At 36.1% G+C, this 15,105-nt stretch overlaps 2 protein-coding genes across 2 annotated transcripts in view; both read left to right on the top strand.

Annotated features, from left to right (window-relative positions):
* LOC108414367 (uracil nucleotide/cysteinyl leukotriene receptor-like) overlaps window positions 1-807 on the top strand; it is a 30,076-nt gene extending 29,269 nt beyond the window's left edge. The window contains exon 3 of the transcript XR_005130089.1: window positions 678-807. The gene's annotated coding sequence lies outside the window, so the exon portion shown is untranslated. The remainder of the gene's footprint in view (window positions 1-677) is intronic.
* A 10,591-nt stretch (window positions 808-11,398) lies between these two features.
* On the top strand, window positions 11,399-14,843 carry LOC108414368. The gene is made up of 2 exons (XM_037542865.1): window positions 11,399-11,446; window positions 12,791-14,843. The coding sequence occupies exon 2, from the start codon at window positions 12,807-12,809 to the stop codon at window positions 14,841-14,843; it is 2,037 nt and encodes a 678-aa protein (XP_037398762.1). The 5' UTR covers window positions 11,399-11,446; window positions 12,791-12,806.
* Window positions 14,844-15,105: the final 262 nt, after the last annotated feature.

Here is a 15,105-nt window from a genome sequence, read left to right as displayed (position 1 = left end):
CAGGCATCCTCACAACACCTAGCCAGAATAGCTAACCGCCTAGCGTCACTGGGGTCACCTGTTTAATAACTCTATGTGTAATTAATTATATTATGCTCCTCGGGTATTGACTAAACTTTGACTTTGTTTACCGTAGCTAAACTTTAAAAGATGCCAAGTGAGCAAAAAAGCCGAACTCTCCCAGCGCCGTCACACCAACGTTTATAAAACGGCGCCAAGCAGCCAGGGGTGTCACTGTATAACGTCTCGCGAGATTATGTAAGAAGAAAAATAAAAAGGGACATACATATACCTTTACATTTCACGCCCTCCGCCTGCATCACTGATGACTCCCAGAATCCCTCGAGTGATCACATGACACACGCCGTTGCTATGCCCGATTTCACTCCTGCTCTATTTAAACTTGTTCATTTGACATTGCGAAGTTTTGTTTCTGCCCCTAAACAACAAGAGTTGTCTGTACATTTTTCATCCTTGCATCCAACTGTTTTTTTTAACTTGAAATGGCAATACAATGGCAGGTTGAAGATATTATGTTGATTCAACGTTAATAGTTCAACGTTTGCACAATCATTTAACATTAAATGTTGTTTTAACATTGTTTCAACGTTGAAACAATAACAGACATTATTTCAACCATATTTCAACCATATTTCAACCACATTTCGACGTTGAAGGTCGGTCGTGTGCCAGCTGGGTTGGTACAACCAAGGAATGCAGAATACCATCTCTGAACACACAACACGTCAAACCTTAAGGAGATGGGCTACAGCAGCAGAAGACCACACCGGGTGCCACTCCTGTCAGCAAGGTGTGCCTGTGTGTGTGTGTGTGTGTGTGTGTGTGTGTGTGTGTGTGTGTGTGTGTGTGGCCAATACACCAGGAGACATGGAGGAGTGCCGTAGGAGGGCAACAACCCAGCAGTAGGACCGCTTCCTCCGCCTTTGTGCAAGGAGGAACAGGAGGAGCACTGCCAGAGCCCTGCAAAATGACCTCCAGCAGGCCACAAATGTTCATGTGTCTGCACAAACGGTTAGAAACCGACATCATGAGGATGGTATGAGGGCCCAACGTCCACAGATGGGGGTTGTGCTCACAGCCCAACACCGTGCAAGACGCTTGGCATTTGCCAGAGAACACCAGGATTGGCAAATTTGCCACTGGCGCCCTGTGCACAGGCACGTGGAGGCCACACACAACACTGAGCCTCAATTTGACTTGTTTTAGGACATTACATCAAAGTTGGATCAGCCTGTAGTGTGTTTTTCCACTTTAATTTTGGATGTGACTCCAAATCCAGGCCTGCATTGGTTAATAAATTTGATTTCCATTGATGATTTTTGTGTGATTTTGTTGTCAGCACATTCAGCTTTGTACAGAACAAAGTATTCAATGAGAATATTTCATTCATTCAGATCTAGGATGTTATTTGAGTGTTCCCTTTATTTTTTTGAGCAGTGTATATGTGTGTGTGTGTGTGTGTGTGTGTGTGTGTGTGTGTGTATGCATACATTAGTTACTGTACCTGCTAAAAAGACTCCTTACACACACACACACACACACACACACACACACACACACACACACACACACTGTATGGCTGAATTGTTCTGAGAATGGAGAGTAACTGTTCCAGTGGCATTTCCACCAGGACATGGTTCCCTTGGTTTGGTTAACTGTGAATAGGTAACAGTCATGGAATCATGTTCCAAAACCAAAATAAGACTGAGACTAGATAATATAAAATAAAATTAAAAACAAAAACTAAAATTTACAATGCTAAATCATATTCTACACACATTACTACAGAATGAATCTGCCTGCCTGTAGTCCAGACCTCTCATTTGGCACATTATGAAATGAAAATGACCTTGAACTGTTGAGCAGCTGATTCCCAGAACCTCCTGGGTGATCAAATGATGTCTAGGCCACCCGGGTCCACGTATCAGAGATCAGCTTCATCGGACCATTGATGTTTTTCACCTGTGTGTTTGATCATGTGACTATATCCAGCTAGCTTATAACCCAGGCTTTAATGAGGTATTGCTTATTGAGCATTCTTGTCTGTGCTCTGATTTCTTCCTTGTGTATCTCACCCTTTGTTTTTATGTATCAACTTTGCCTTTTTCCTGTTCCCTTTTTGGATTTCGGTTGCCTGGACTCGTGTTTGTATATCGTTTGCTCTTTCTGGATCTGACATTTGTCTGTTTTTTTTTCTTTTATTGTGGACTGTGGGCAAACAAGAAAAGCCTCTTTTCACCTTTTAACTGCAAGCATCTGGCTAAGTCTGTCCTGTTACAAAATTTGTCTAAACTAATAGAAATATCCTATTTGGTGTGTTATCATTAACATGTTTTCAGTGTAGGTTGAAAAAAGAATGTGAACCACTACTAATGACTTCAACGAAAGCTAATTGGAGTCAACAGTCAGCAAACCAGGAGTCCAATCAATGAACTGAGAAGAGAAGTATGGGTTAGAGCAACTTTGACTTCTAAAAACATTCAACCATTCTGACAAAAGCACAAAACATTTTCAGTTGGCTATGCATCAGCCGATGTGAACCATGCCTTATAAAAATTGCAGTGTGTTTTTTTTTTGTTTTTGTTTTTTTAAATGAATTTGATAATGATTTCACATTGTATTACAAAATAAAGTTTAAAGCTTAGTATAGTATTGTATTAGTATAGTATTGTAATAAAATATTTATTAATTATGTATTTTAGTAAAGATGTATTTTATTTTTTAAATGTTTTATTAATATAAAATATTTAAAAATATCAGATAATTATTTTATTAATAATAATAATTATAACAAAGGACAACATAAAAACAATCAGTTTGCTTAAAGCACTCATTGATGCTTTTATAAATGTCTATAATGTTTTATAATGTGTTTAATAGGTGCTTTATAAATATGAACAGATCATTACAAACATCACTCCAACTCACCCCAAAAGACTAAAAAGTGACAAATGTGTTAGTACAGCCTCAGAAATTATTACTAGAGTTTACAATATATTATATGCTTACAAAGTATTGTAATCAAGTTTTAAAAGTTATAAGCTCATTTATAATGGCCTAAGTATTAATAGGTTATTTTTAACTTCATAAACCAGACCTGTTATTACAGTTTACTGCAGCAGACAGATGTGAAATTGAGATGTGAATTAGGCAGCTTGTGATTTAATGTTTATATGTTCAGTTGATGCTTGTTTGTGTATTATATGCTTTTAGATGTTTGGACTGTGGAATTATGTCATTTGTTGGGCTTACAAGCTTGTTTAAAATTATTTTCTGTGACTATTGTATGTAATGTTTACTAAAACAATTTTAACAACACAGGTCATCAACAGTAACTCTGAAATCCAATGCAGAGGTTTCAGTAGATAGTATTCTTTCCCAAATGATCTTTTAAGTGTAATATGTAAACTAGTTGGATATTTTATCACTTTATTTTAAAGGGTACAAATGCCTACTCATAATAATATAAACACCCTGACCTTTACAGGGCTTTATTTCAGACATTACCCAATTAAGAAAGATCCTGAATGAAACTGTGATGGGTTGAAGTTTCTTAACCATCAGTTTAGCCTGTATCTTATCACTAGGCTTTTACACAAACAGACTCAGGATTGCAAATTCACAGTAACGTCATGTTCTTGGGAGTATGACAAACCTGATGTTGCAAGATGAACATGTGTGTCTAACAGGTGTCCCTGTTGAAGATTCCTATGAAATGTTTGTGAGATGAGGACGTTTTTCCCTTTAAGATAATGCAGCTGAGAAAGAGAAGACAAGTGTCGAATATTTTTTTCAGTCTGTTACACTTTGTTCTGTTTTTCAGTCATTTTTATGATTATCAATCAGAATTGTTTTACAATTGTCAGTAATGTAAAGTCATTTCCACTCAGTTTTCTTTTAGTCTTTTGTATTTTGGCCCTGATTTTTCTTCTATTTTACTTAATTTTGTTCTGTTGGTTAAGAACATCAACTATACATGATTTTAGTTTTAGAACAAAAAGATCTTATGAACAGGATCTCACACATTTCAGTTGCTGCATTCATAGATGCTGCATACATAGCAGTTCTACTGCGTTTAAATACTGAAGAACACTTTCCAAAGCCTCTGTTAGAAATTCTTTTAAACTTAGGAGTTAATTAAACATTGAATAGCAAGTTTTACAGGACATGAATCTATGTTTTATGCTCTGTCAATCTATTTGAATTTAATAAAACTACAAATTTTAAGGCAGCTCAAACTGTATTTTTAAAAGAAAAATCCATGGAGATATAAAATGTAAAAATATATGTGTACATATTCAAAGAACAAACAAACAAAAAAAAAAACATGCATTATAAAACAAGGCCAAATTGAGCCCTATGTTGTATCTAAAAGATCAGCCTGAAACCAATATTTCATTGGTCCCTGCCAGGTTTTCCTGAGGCAGCAGAGCACTAAAATGTTTATCAAGTCTCTTAATATAATTACTCAAATGAAATGCTTTATTTAGTGCATTCTTTTATATTGAAAATATTGTTTTAATTTTGTTTTTGAAAAGTTTTTCTTAACAATTATTTAGCATTTTAAAGTATGAGTAGCCAAAAATATATAAGAATTCTAGATGTTTCACTGTTAGCTGAAATTTGAGAGGATGTGTAGAAGAGATGGTTGATGTGGAGTTACAGGAAATTAGAGGAATACTTTATTGGGGAGAAATCTCTGCAAGTTTTATTGTTGTGTAGAACTTCATATTAAATATTCTGGGGAAAGATACTCCAGACCATTCCTACAAATGAGTAGCCTGAGCCCTGGATATTTCCATCCAACACCCCTGGCATTAATCACACCTGATTTCATTTACTCTATATCATAATCTATCCTATCAATAAAGTTTAATTGTATTTTGGGTAAAGCCAAGGGTAGTGTTAAGAGTTTTTCCAAAGGCTTTGAAAGCAGTAACATCACTGTCTTTACTGGAAATTGAACAACAATTCCCAGAGCGCAAATTCATATTATTCATTACACTTTTTAATTACTTACAACTCTATGTAAGAGCTTCACAGAGTCTGAAAAGTGGTAGTGAATGATTATTTAACATTTTAAAGTATGAGTAGCCAAAATGTTCTTAAAACAGTTATTATACCATAATAAATACAGCTATTATGCACACTGAGTATAAGGGCATTTACACAGTGTGAGGGCAAATGGGCAGGAGCTCAAGGACCCCCTTCCCCTCACACTATTAGTTATAGGAAACACTGACGTTACACAATCAAAAAGGATCCTGAGTGAAACAGTGGTGGGTTGAAGTTTCCCAACCATGAGTTTTACCTGCGTCTTATCACTAGGCTTTTACACGAACAGACTCAGGATTGCAAGTTCACAGTAGTTTCATGTTCATGAGAACATAATAAAACTGATGTTACAAAGTGATGAAAGTAGAGCTGTGGAAACATCATAACGTGTTTGACATTTCCTCTGAAATCCAACAACTCTCATCTTATTTGTGAAGTTTCTTATGAAATGTTTGAGATGAGGATGTTACACTGCATTTTGTTTTTCAGTCTTACCTTTGATAAACAAACTGTTCTGTAGCATAAACATGTAAAAAAATGCATTCAGGTGTACTTTCCAAAAGTTTAAATGTACCAGACCTGTTATCAGTTTAAATGTACCAGACCTGCAGCAGATGTGAAATTGAGATGTGATTTCGGCAGGTTGTGATTTGAAGTAATGTTTGTAAAACTCTGTGTTTAGTTGATGTTTGGTTGTGTATTATATGTTTATACTGTGTAATAATGCCATTTGTTCAGCTTAAAGATTTACTAATAAAGTTTTTTTCACACATTATTCCTGTTCATTTTTAATGTTTACAATTTACATAGGCAGTGTGTTTTCCAGTGCATTGCAAGAGAGGACCAACTTACTTTTTCATACAGTATGCAATGATGAGCATTCTAGGGGTCTCCAATAATAAATCTCTTACAACTCTGTTTACAAAAATGTTGGGAAGCTGAGCAAAATGTAAATGAAAAACAGAATGCAATGATGTGCAAATCATTTAAATTCTATATTTAACACATCAAATGTTGAAAGTGAGAACTTTTGCTGTTTTTGTGAAATATATGCCTAATTTGAATTGGATGCCAGCAACGTATTTAAAAAGTTGGTATGGGAGCATGTTTACCACTGTGCTGCATCAACTCTTCTGTTAAGAACATTCTTTTTATACTCAGTTGTGTTACTGATCTGTTGTCAATTAACCTAATTAGTTGTGAGATGTTCCACCAGGTCCATGCTTTTTTCAGCATTACACAACCTGTCCTAACTTTTTTGAAATGCTGGTATCAAATTCAAAATAGACATGTATTTTTCAGTTTCAACATCTGATATGTTGTCTTTGCTCTATGTTCAATTAAACATAGTGTTTAAGTGATTTGCACATCATTGTGTCGTGGTAAAATCAGTTAATCAAATATTGAGACACATGGAGCCTTTGAGTAACATTTATTGAGAGCAAACAGGTACAAGCATTCACATGCCAGATCAGAAGTGCTCTGGCCGCAGGCAGAGAAAACTGGGTTATATATATGATAAGTTGGGGCACACCTGTCCCTTAAAAAGCAACAATTCATTTCATTGGCACAGAAATACACAAGCAAACAGTAGGGTCAAGCTAAACCTTGTGTAGGAAGCCATTGAGACAGCACGTCTGTCACGTCTGGGCCCATGCTGTGTATGCTCTGCTGGACACGTTAATAGCTACTGTGGTTTCAGCTCGCATCCTGTTGCTGGCTGGCCCTCATTCACACACACACACATACACACACACACACTACCTGGAGCTTTTGATCTCATACACATACTTACTTTAAGTGATCTGCAGGATCATAATGAGAAAGAAGCAAATATGCCAGGGCCGGCATTATTTAGCAATGTAAGCAAAGCAAATATTTGTCTTCACAATTGCATTCTGTTTTAATTTACATTTTGCACAGTGCCCCAACGTTCTTGAAATGAGGTTGTACATCACCTAATTCACATCATTAATTATTGACAACAGAGCACTCTTATGAATCCTTTTTGTAGTCTGCATTGGAAAACATAATGTGTTTTGATAAAGGAATTCAAGCTTCTGTTTTAATTGACTAAATAGCTTACTAATATCATATCTGAACTAAATTTTTCATCCAGCCACATCCCGAGGTGTTTATTTTCAGTGACCCTCTCAATTCTGTTTCCCTCCAGGGTAGTAAAATTTAGTAAGTATTCAAAACAAGCCTATACTGAGGCATCAAAAGAATATTTTAACTTTTTCCTTGCTGCTTGTACAAAATCTTCAGAGCAGTATAAAATAGTGTCATCTGCATGTAGATGTGCTTTACAGGCACAAATGTCATTAATGTATTTATTGAATAAGACCAGACCCAGAACTGACTCTTGTGGAACACCGTTACTTACTGTGACAAATGAATTATTCCATCTTAGACATACTTTCAATTCTAAGAATTCGAAATATTTTTCTTTATAGACTACATTTAGAATTTTTGCTTGGATACTATCTCTTATGTAGATAGCAACTCTGTCACCCTACTTTTTCTGTCAATGAATAACATATATTCATTAAGATGTACAGCATCATCACTTAATCTGAAAGTCTGCCAAATGTTATCTATTCATCATGTAAATTAGCTTCTTCTGATGTGAACTACTAAGTAGAGGAATACACCCATATCATGTTTGTTATTAGTATTGAAACCTAACACATTATTTTTGACAGATAATTACTAAATTTATTCATACTTTATGTAAATTGTTGTAAGTTACTTAAGGAAATGTCAGTCAGTAAATATTGTCTTTGTAAAGTAGTAAGCCTTACAGTCCAACCTTTATAAAACATAAAAACATGAATCTTTACAAGGCTTTATTTCAGACATTACACAATTAAGGGATATTCTGAATGAAACTGTGGTGGGTTAAAGTTTGCTAATCAGTTTTACCTGCATCTTATCACTAGGTTTTACACAAATAGACCCAGGATTGCAAGTTCACAGTAGTTTCATGTTCATGGGAACATAAAGAACCTGATGTTGCAAAGTGATGAAAGTAGAGCTGTGGGAACAACTCTTATTTGTGAAGATTCTTAAGAAATGTTTGTGAGATGAGGATGTTTCTCTCTTTAAGAGAATACAGCTGTGAAAGCTGTGAGAAGAAACATGTCAATTAACATTTTCATTCTGTTACACTGCATTCTGTTTTTGAGTGTTACCTTTGATAAACAAACTGTTGTGTAGCATGAACATGTAAAAGAAAATGTAACACATTCTAAAAGTGTATTTAATATCAAAAATACTTATTTTTAATGACAAACTTTAATACATACTAAATGTATAATTTTGCAACAGTGTTTTACAACGGAAGTGTTTCTAAATTGTAATCTGCCTATGTTTAAATATAGACTTTTTAGTCTTTTAGTTTTTAGATATATTGCTATCACACTTGTTTACACTCATTACATTATAATATTAAAAGTACACTACTGGATGTAATAAAACACAGAGTGTTATTATTGAGTAACACTGCAATTATATAGTTGCAGAAGTTTGAACACTCCTGGTCAAATTACATGTTTGTTGATTTTCTAAGTGAAAATAAGCTAACTCTACAATGTGCAGTTTTTACTTTTTTATTTTATTTGAGGATTTGCACAAGAAAGCTTGCAGAAATTCAGCATTGTTGATTGATATGTCATTCAAACAAATAATAATCCAAAAGATTTGTCAAAAACAGAGGTTTCCTCAACAGTGACATCGTTAAAGCCCTCTCCACATTTCCACTCTCTCCCTATTTATATAGAAACAATTTAACTATAGATATGTATATATTTTTATTTTATTTATATGCATTTATTCTGTTTTTATTTTATTTGTCCTCTAGTTAAAATTCATATTTTCTTTGCAATAACAGTCTGTGTGCTTGTCTGGTCTGTTCAGTTTGCTGCTTGTCATATATGAGTGAACTCACAAGACAGATTGTGAAATATGATGATTTTTATTGATTGTAATGTGTGTATACAGAAAAAAATCAATCATTAATCAGCTAGAATTAACATTCTATAGTAAAATTGAAAAAGCGATATAAACCACTGCAAAGCATTTCACTCTGAACTAAACTTGTATTTTAATCTTAATTATTTTAAGGAACGTCAAATAGAACACAGAAAACAGAAAACAGCCTTATGAATTTAGAAAAAGTAATATCTCTTAATGTTTGCATTTGATATCAAGAATGTAGTTAAAAGTAGTTAGATAAGATCAGAGTTGGCTTTTCATGCTTATCAGAAGTAACCTTCAATTTCAGTCATGCTGGATGAGGCACAGATGGCTGCCAGTTTGCTGCTGTTCTTCCTCATCGTTTCAAGGAGTTTTGGCATCTCTTCAGTAGAGAGGAGATAATTGCCTGTGATTTCTCCTGCTGCCTTCATCAGATCTTCCATCACCGTCATTATTGGCTCCAGGAGGATGAATCTGCGAGTCTGAATCTCAGCCACACTGGATGTGCCACTCAGAACACTCAGGATGTGCACGGCTCCTCTCACCTTCTTCTGAAACTCAGCTACAGCCTCTCTCTGCTGCTTCACCTTCTGGATCTCTTCACGGATCTTATCCCTCTTATCATGTTTCTGCTTGATGTTGAGCTCAGTCTGAGAAATCTTCAGCTCATATTCAGCCACTTTACATTTGAACATTTCCACCTGAGTCTCAAAGTTTCTCACCTGCTCTTCAGCTACTCTTACGGCATGTAAAGCTTGATCAATTTCTACTCCACCACCAATCAACATGGGAATACCTGCAGAGAAAAGGGAACAATTCTAATTTAGATTAACCCTCACATAGTCTAAAAAAGTCTAACCATAGTACATCTGTAATATGAGTCTTACCAGCGATCCATCCAATTACTGGTATAGCAAGCAGTCCTGCTCCTACACCAGTCACGATCTCAGCAGTCCGCTTCCTCTCTTCCTGTTTATGAAGCATGTCTCTTGTATGATTCAGATTTGTTCTTCCCTGCTCCAGAGCATCTTCAGACTGTTTCAGTAAGTTTTCATTAGATGTCTGCTCTGTTCTCAAGTTATCTAAGATTTGCATTGTATCACTCATGTCTTGTTTGAGTTTTCCCTCATTTTGTGTAAGGATCTCAAATTTTCCATCCAGAACCTTCAGCTGTCCACTGCCCATCTGTTCTGACTGCTCTAGGCTCTGCTTGGACTTCACAATCTGCTCTCTGATGTAGTTGTAGTTGGAGCACTGCCCACTTATGGGATCTACATGTGCATTGATAAGCTCCTCGTAGACATTGTTGATGGAGCACAGACCATCCTTCAGAGGCACAATTACTTCCTTGAAGGCAATTGTCAGTGCAACGCTGTGGAGACAAGAATAAAAGCAACAGGATGGAAATTAAAGCACAGATTCAGATATGATATATGACCAGTGATACTTGTGAAGGTCTTTTAGTTTGGTTGCTGTAATTCCTTCATGATTAATGTAATTTAAAGTCAACAACTTCATTGCAACACAACATTTCTGTTCTGTTCTCTGTAGCTGCAGATGCTTTACTCAGACACTTACTCAGATGAATAGGTTTGGTCCATATTAACCTGAAAAACAAAATAGAAAGAGAACACAAATATTTTCATATATCCCACATCATATGAAAAAAAGAAAAAAAAAATCCCAAAATCCAGAATCCAATCCGTGTGAGGGAGATATGAGCAGATTTTAGCATCAACTAACATTAGACCTTCATCATAGAACTTTTGATATATATGCATTTTTTTTCTTCACACTGAAATACTGGTCCGGTTTAATTAAAATGTGATGCTGTACCCTTAGACATAGGTGATCTTCTTTCTACAGCATTTTCTATGTAATTGTAGTAATAATCCATAATAATACCAAAATAATTTAATTGACCTAAATCATAGTGAGATGTCACTATGTGCTGATGCCTTTCCTAAAACACTGAACCATTGTGATTTACATTCAGAGCATGGACTTTTCTCCATTTCTCCGTAGATTTGTGTCCATTAATAAAATTCAACAAGTTAGCAAAATTACATAATTATCAGAAAATTACAGAATAAAATTTTTGTGACAGAAGACCACCCATTTAAAAAGGAAAGTTTATGTCCTACCTTATGATTACTGCTAGACTTATTATTGATTTTCTAAATCCCCCAGGATGGTTAGTCTAGCTGAGACTGACTGAGAGACTCCTTTTAAAGTGCAGCTGCTCTGCTGGTGGGCTGGACTTTCTGATCCCACAGTAAATATAAATACACTGTGACTTACCTTCATTCCTTCATTCTTTCTCCTCCATTCTGGACAGCAGAGCTGAGAAAACTTCATTCACACTGTCACTGAAGACTATTCAGATATCAAGGTAGGATGGTTTATCTAAAGCGGAGATTATTACTTATCACATGCATTTTAATCTTTTAATCATTAGAGGAAATGAGAAAAGAGAAAAAGCAGTCTGTCATGACTGTATGGCAGTTGAGATTAATGTTACTCTGCATGTTTATGATCAACATACTGTATTAATTTGTTTTGTTTATTTTATGTGTTAATTTTTACATGTCAATGTGTACATATTTCAAAGAGCATTATTGTTACATAATTCAATATAATTCTAATTCTAATTATAACATTGCAAAATCAATGCTGTTGAATCACTTCAGACTGATGCATCACAATCCACTGTTACATTTTTACACCACTAATGGAAAGTACAAAACAAAGAAGGCTATATTGTGGTATATGGGTAACTAAAGTCAGAAATAAAACTTGGCAGAATCCCAAATAAATGATCTTTAGTGATTTTTTAAAAATTTCTGCTTAGTGTTCTGCTACTATCCATAGCCAACACTGAACTTACATGTCTTATTAGATTGTATATGCTCATAAATATATAAAATTGTATATGTTTATTTTACCATTGTCAAATATTGACAATGTTAAATAGTTGTAAATGGGAACAAAGGTGTTTTAGATGGATACTATTTGGTCATAAAAAAATCTGCCAAACAGGATTCTTTGAGCAATGTTATTGAACACACACTTTTAGTTTACTGAACTATCACAAAAGGTGTACGAAAAGAACCAAGAACCTTTTAAAGGCTTAATGAACCTTCTATAAAGGGTTTAAGGGTTCTTCCTAGAACATTTACATTATGTAGAGGATCAATAAACTTTAACAATGTTCTTCACACTCACATAACTCATTTAGAGAAATGGTTCTCAAAAGGACAAGCCCCTGAAAGATTCTTTAAGGAACTGAAAGTGGTTCTACTGTAGCAACATGCAAGAATCTTTTCTGACAACTTTATTTTTAAGACTGTACAACAGCCTGCATGTATCTGTCTGCCCTACATACACCTGTCCCCCACAAATGTGTTTTAAAAATTCACATTTAGGGAAAAACGTTGTCTTAGAACTATCATAAATCAATGTCTCAGGCCTAGTATTTGTTATCACATTTCATGTTGTAACTTTCTTACCATCATTGTTGTGAACAATTCTGAATTGCTAAATTTCTTCTCTAGAATGGGACATTTCAGATTAAACCACTAACCTTTGTGAAAACAATTTTTGAGAATTCCCCTTAAAGTGGCTAATGAAAATTGACATAAAATACCATGTAACTATAATAAAAATGGATCTTTCATATTTTATGAATATGTTATTACTCTTTACACATATGTGTCTGTCTTACTGTTTATTTTAGCAGAAGCGAAGAAATAATGGATTCCCAAATTGCACAGTTCACTAAAAGCCTCACCACAGCTGACCAGATGAAAGATCAAACCAAGCTTGTGATGCAGCCTTATGCTAATTGGGAGCAGTACCTGACTCCTGCACCACTCTCCATAGCCATCCTGGGAGAGCTGGTCTTCATCTCTTCCAAAACAGATTTCTCCATTAACAAAAACCCACCCAAAGACGGCTACAAGCACATCAGATACCCAGATTCATTTCGTGCCTGTCTAATGCAAGTGTGTAACTCGGGCTGGTGGGCTTTCAATGAGGCCCACAAGAACATGGATCAGATTCGGCTCCACACCTTGGCTGTTCCAGACTACATGAAGACTGCAGTGAAGATTCTGTTCCAAGGTGATGATGAGGTTGTTAAAAACCTCCTTCCTGACCAACTGCAGAACATTCATAATATAGCAGATGACTGTTTACTCCTGGCTAATAAAACAGAAAAGCAGTTCACCAATGTTATCAATATTATCCAAGAGCTGCTGGAAGCCTGTATAAATGCTGAACACTTTTATGGGGAAGAGCTGGAAGAAATCAAGAAGAAGCTGGAAGAGACCAAACTGAGAGAAGAGACATCAAAAAAAGCCAATGAACGTATGGAGAAGGCAGTGAAGATCATGGAAAAGGAACTGAAGGAGGCACAAGAGAACTACTCTAAAGCACTGGACTCCCTGCCTAGTGGTTGGGAAATGATTGGTATGGACTTGGTTGGGGGAATAGCTGAAGGATTCACCACTATGCTGAATGGAATGACAAGTGTAGTGACCAAAACATGTGGTCGTTATCTTGAAAATCCACAGATGGACTGTGCTGGGGATTTAGTTGATGAAATAAAAATCTACAGCAAGTCCAACACAATACTGACATGCACACAGAATATTCTGCAGTATGTGCAGGAGAACAATATTGATTGGAAGAAATTGTATGACCAGAAGAATAAAGCTACAAAAACAGAGCATTTGAAAAAACAGCTCAAGGAAATTAACACTAGCATCAGAACAGTCCCAGAATGTCAACCGAAAAGTCAGGTCTTAGAGTTATGCGACGAGGCCATAAACATCTGCAATGAACTGGCAAAATATGCACCAGATGGGAGGCGCAAAGAAGCCAAAACAGAGGAGCTGATCGAGAGGATCAGAAAACTCACTGAATCAGCCCGCATTTTTGACTGCAAGAGCAAAGATGCTACAAACACTCCTTCTCTGACTCCAACGCCACCCATGATGGCAAAGGAAGAAAGTAAATCTGAGAAGCAGCGTCCTTCAGAACGAGCAAATGAGAATGCCAGGTTCCGCATAGAGCAGAGTCAAGCCCAACTAAACAAGACCAGAGAACTCTATGAGAAGAGTGTGGAGAGCATGGAGAAAAACCAAAAGGAACTGACTGATGTTCTGATCACTATGAGAAACTGTCAGGTCCAAGAGATAGACTTTAATACCACCATACAAATGCTGGTCAAAGGGATGGATGCCATGGGGAGAGTGAAGGAGCAGTGGGAGAAGATGGTGCGCTTCTTTCAGATGGTGTCCAGCATTGTGAAAACAAGCCTGAGCAGAACTCTCAAAGATTTTGTGTCCACATCTGAGAAGACTCAGTCACTTTCCTACAATGCAAAGCTCTTCTCCAAAGATCTGCTGTACAAACAAGCATTTCAGGCCACTAACATCGCCAGCCTCGTCCACATGATCTCAGCGACCTACACTGAAGTGTCTGATAAGTATCTCATGGATCGTGTCAGCTCACTTGGGAAACTTATGGCCATGGACAAGGAAAAACCAGAGTTTGAACAGGAGCGTCTGCATTTACAGAACTCCTGTGATGAAGCTCAAAAAGCCATTTTACAACTTGTTCTCAAGAATAAGGAAGAGTTTGAAAAGAAGACTGATTCAAGACTGGAGAAGATCAACAAAGAGTTGCTGGCCATTCTTCCCTCTGCTGCTCCAGAACAGATGAAGAGCATCCAAGCAGCTGTCAAAAGTGGATTCACAACGGAGGAGGAAGCAGATTACTACTGAGCATACATGCAAAATCATTCTCATTTAGCACCAGAATCACATTGCTCATAGATAAAACATTTTCTGAAAGATTATAATCTATATCTTATCTTATCAGGTTGCTGATTATTTCCTTTATATTGCAGTGTGCATGTTATGCGATTATGCCACTGTTAGCTATGGTGTAGGGTGACAAATACAGTGGGGTCCAAAAGTCTAGGACCACTAGTGAAATTGTTTCTATTTTTAATTGTTTTCTCAGTTTTTCATTACAAATTCTATT

This window comes from Pygocentrus nattereri, chromosome 1 (assembly GCF_015220715.1).
Source record: "Pygocentrus nattereri isolate fPygNat1 chromosome 1, fPygNat1.pri, whole genome shotgun sequence".
NCBI classification, from domain to species: domain Eukaryota; kingdom Metazoa; phylum Chordata; class Actinopteri; order Characiformes; family Serrasalmidae; genus Pygocentrus; species Pygocentrus nattereri.
Note: the sequence above shows the minus strand (reverse complement) of the source record. Positions and strands in the feature narration are given on the sequence as shown.

Excerpts from the sequence above, each read along its gene's own strand:
- LOC108414368 (XM_037542865.1), top strand. The coding sequence starts at position 12,807 with ATGGATTCCCAAATTGCACAGTTCACTAAAAGCCTCACCACAGCTGAC.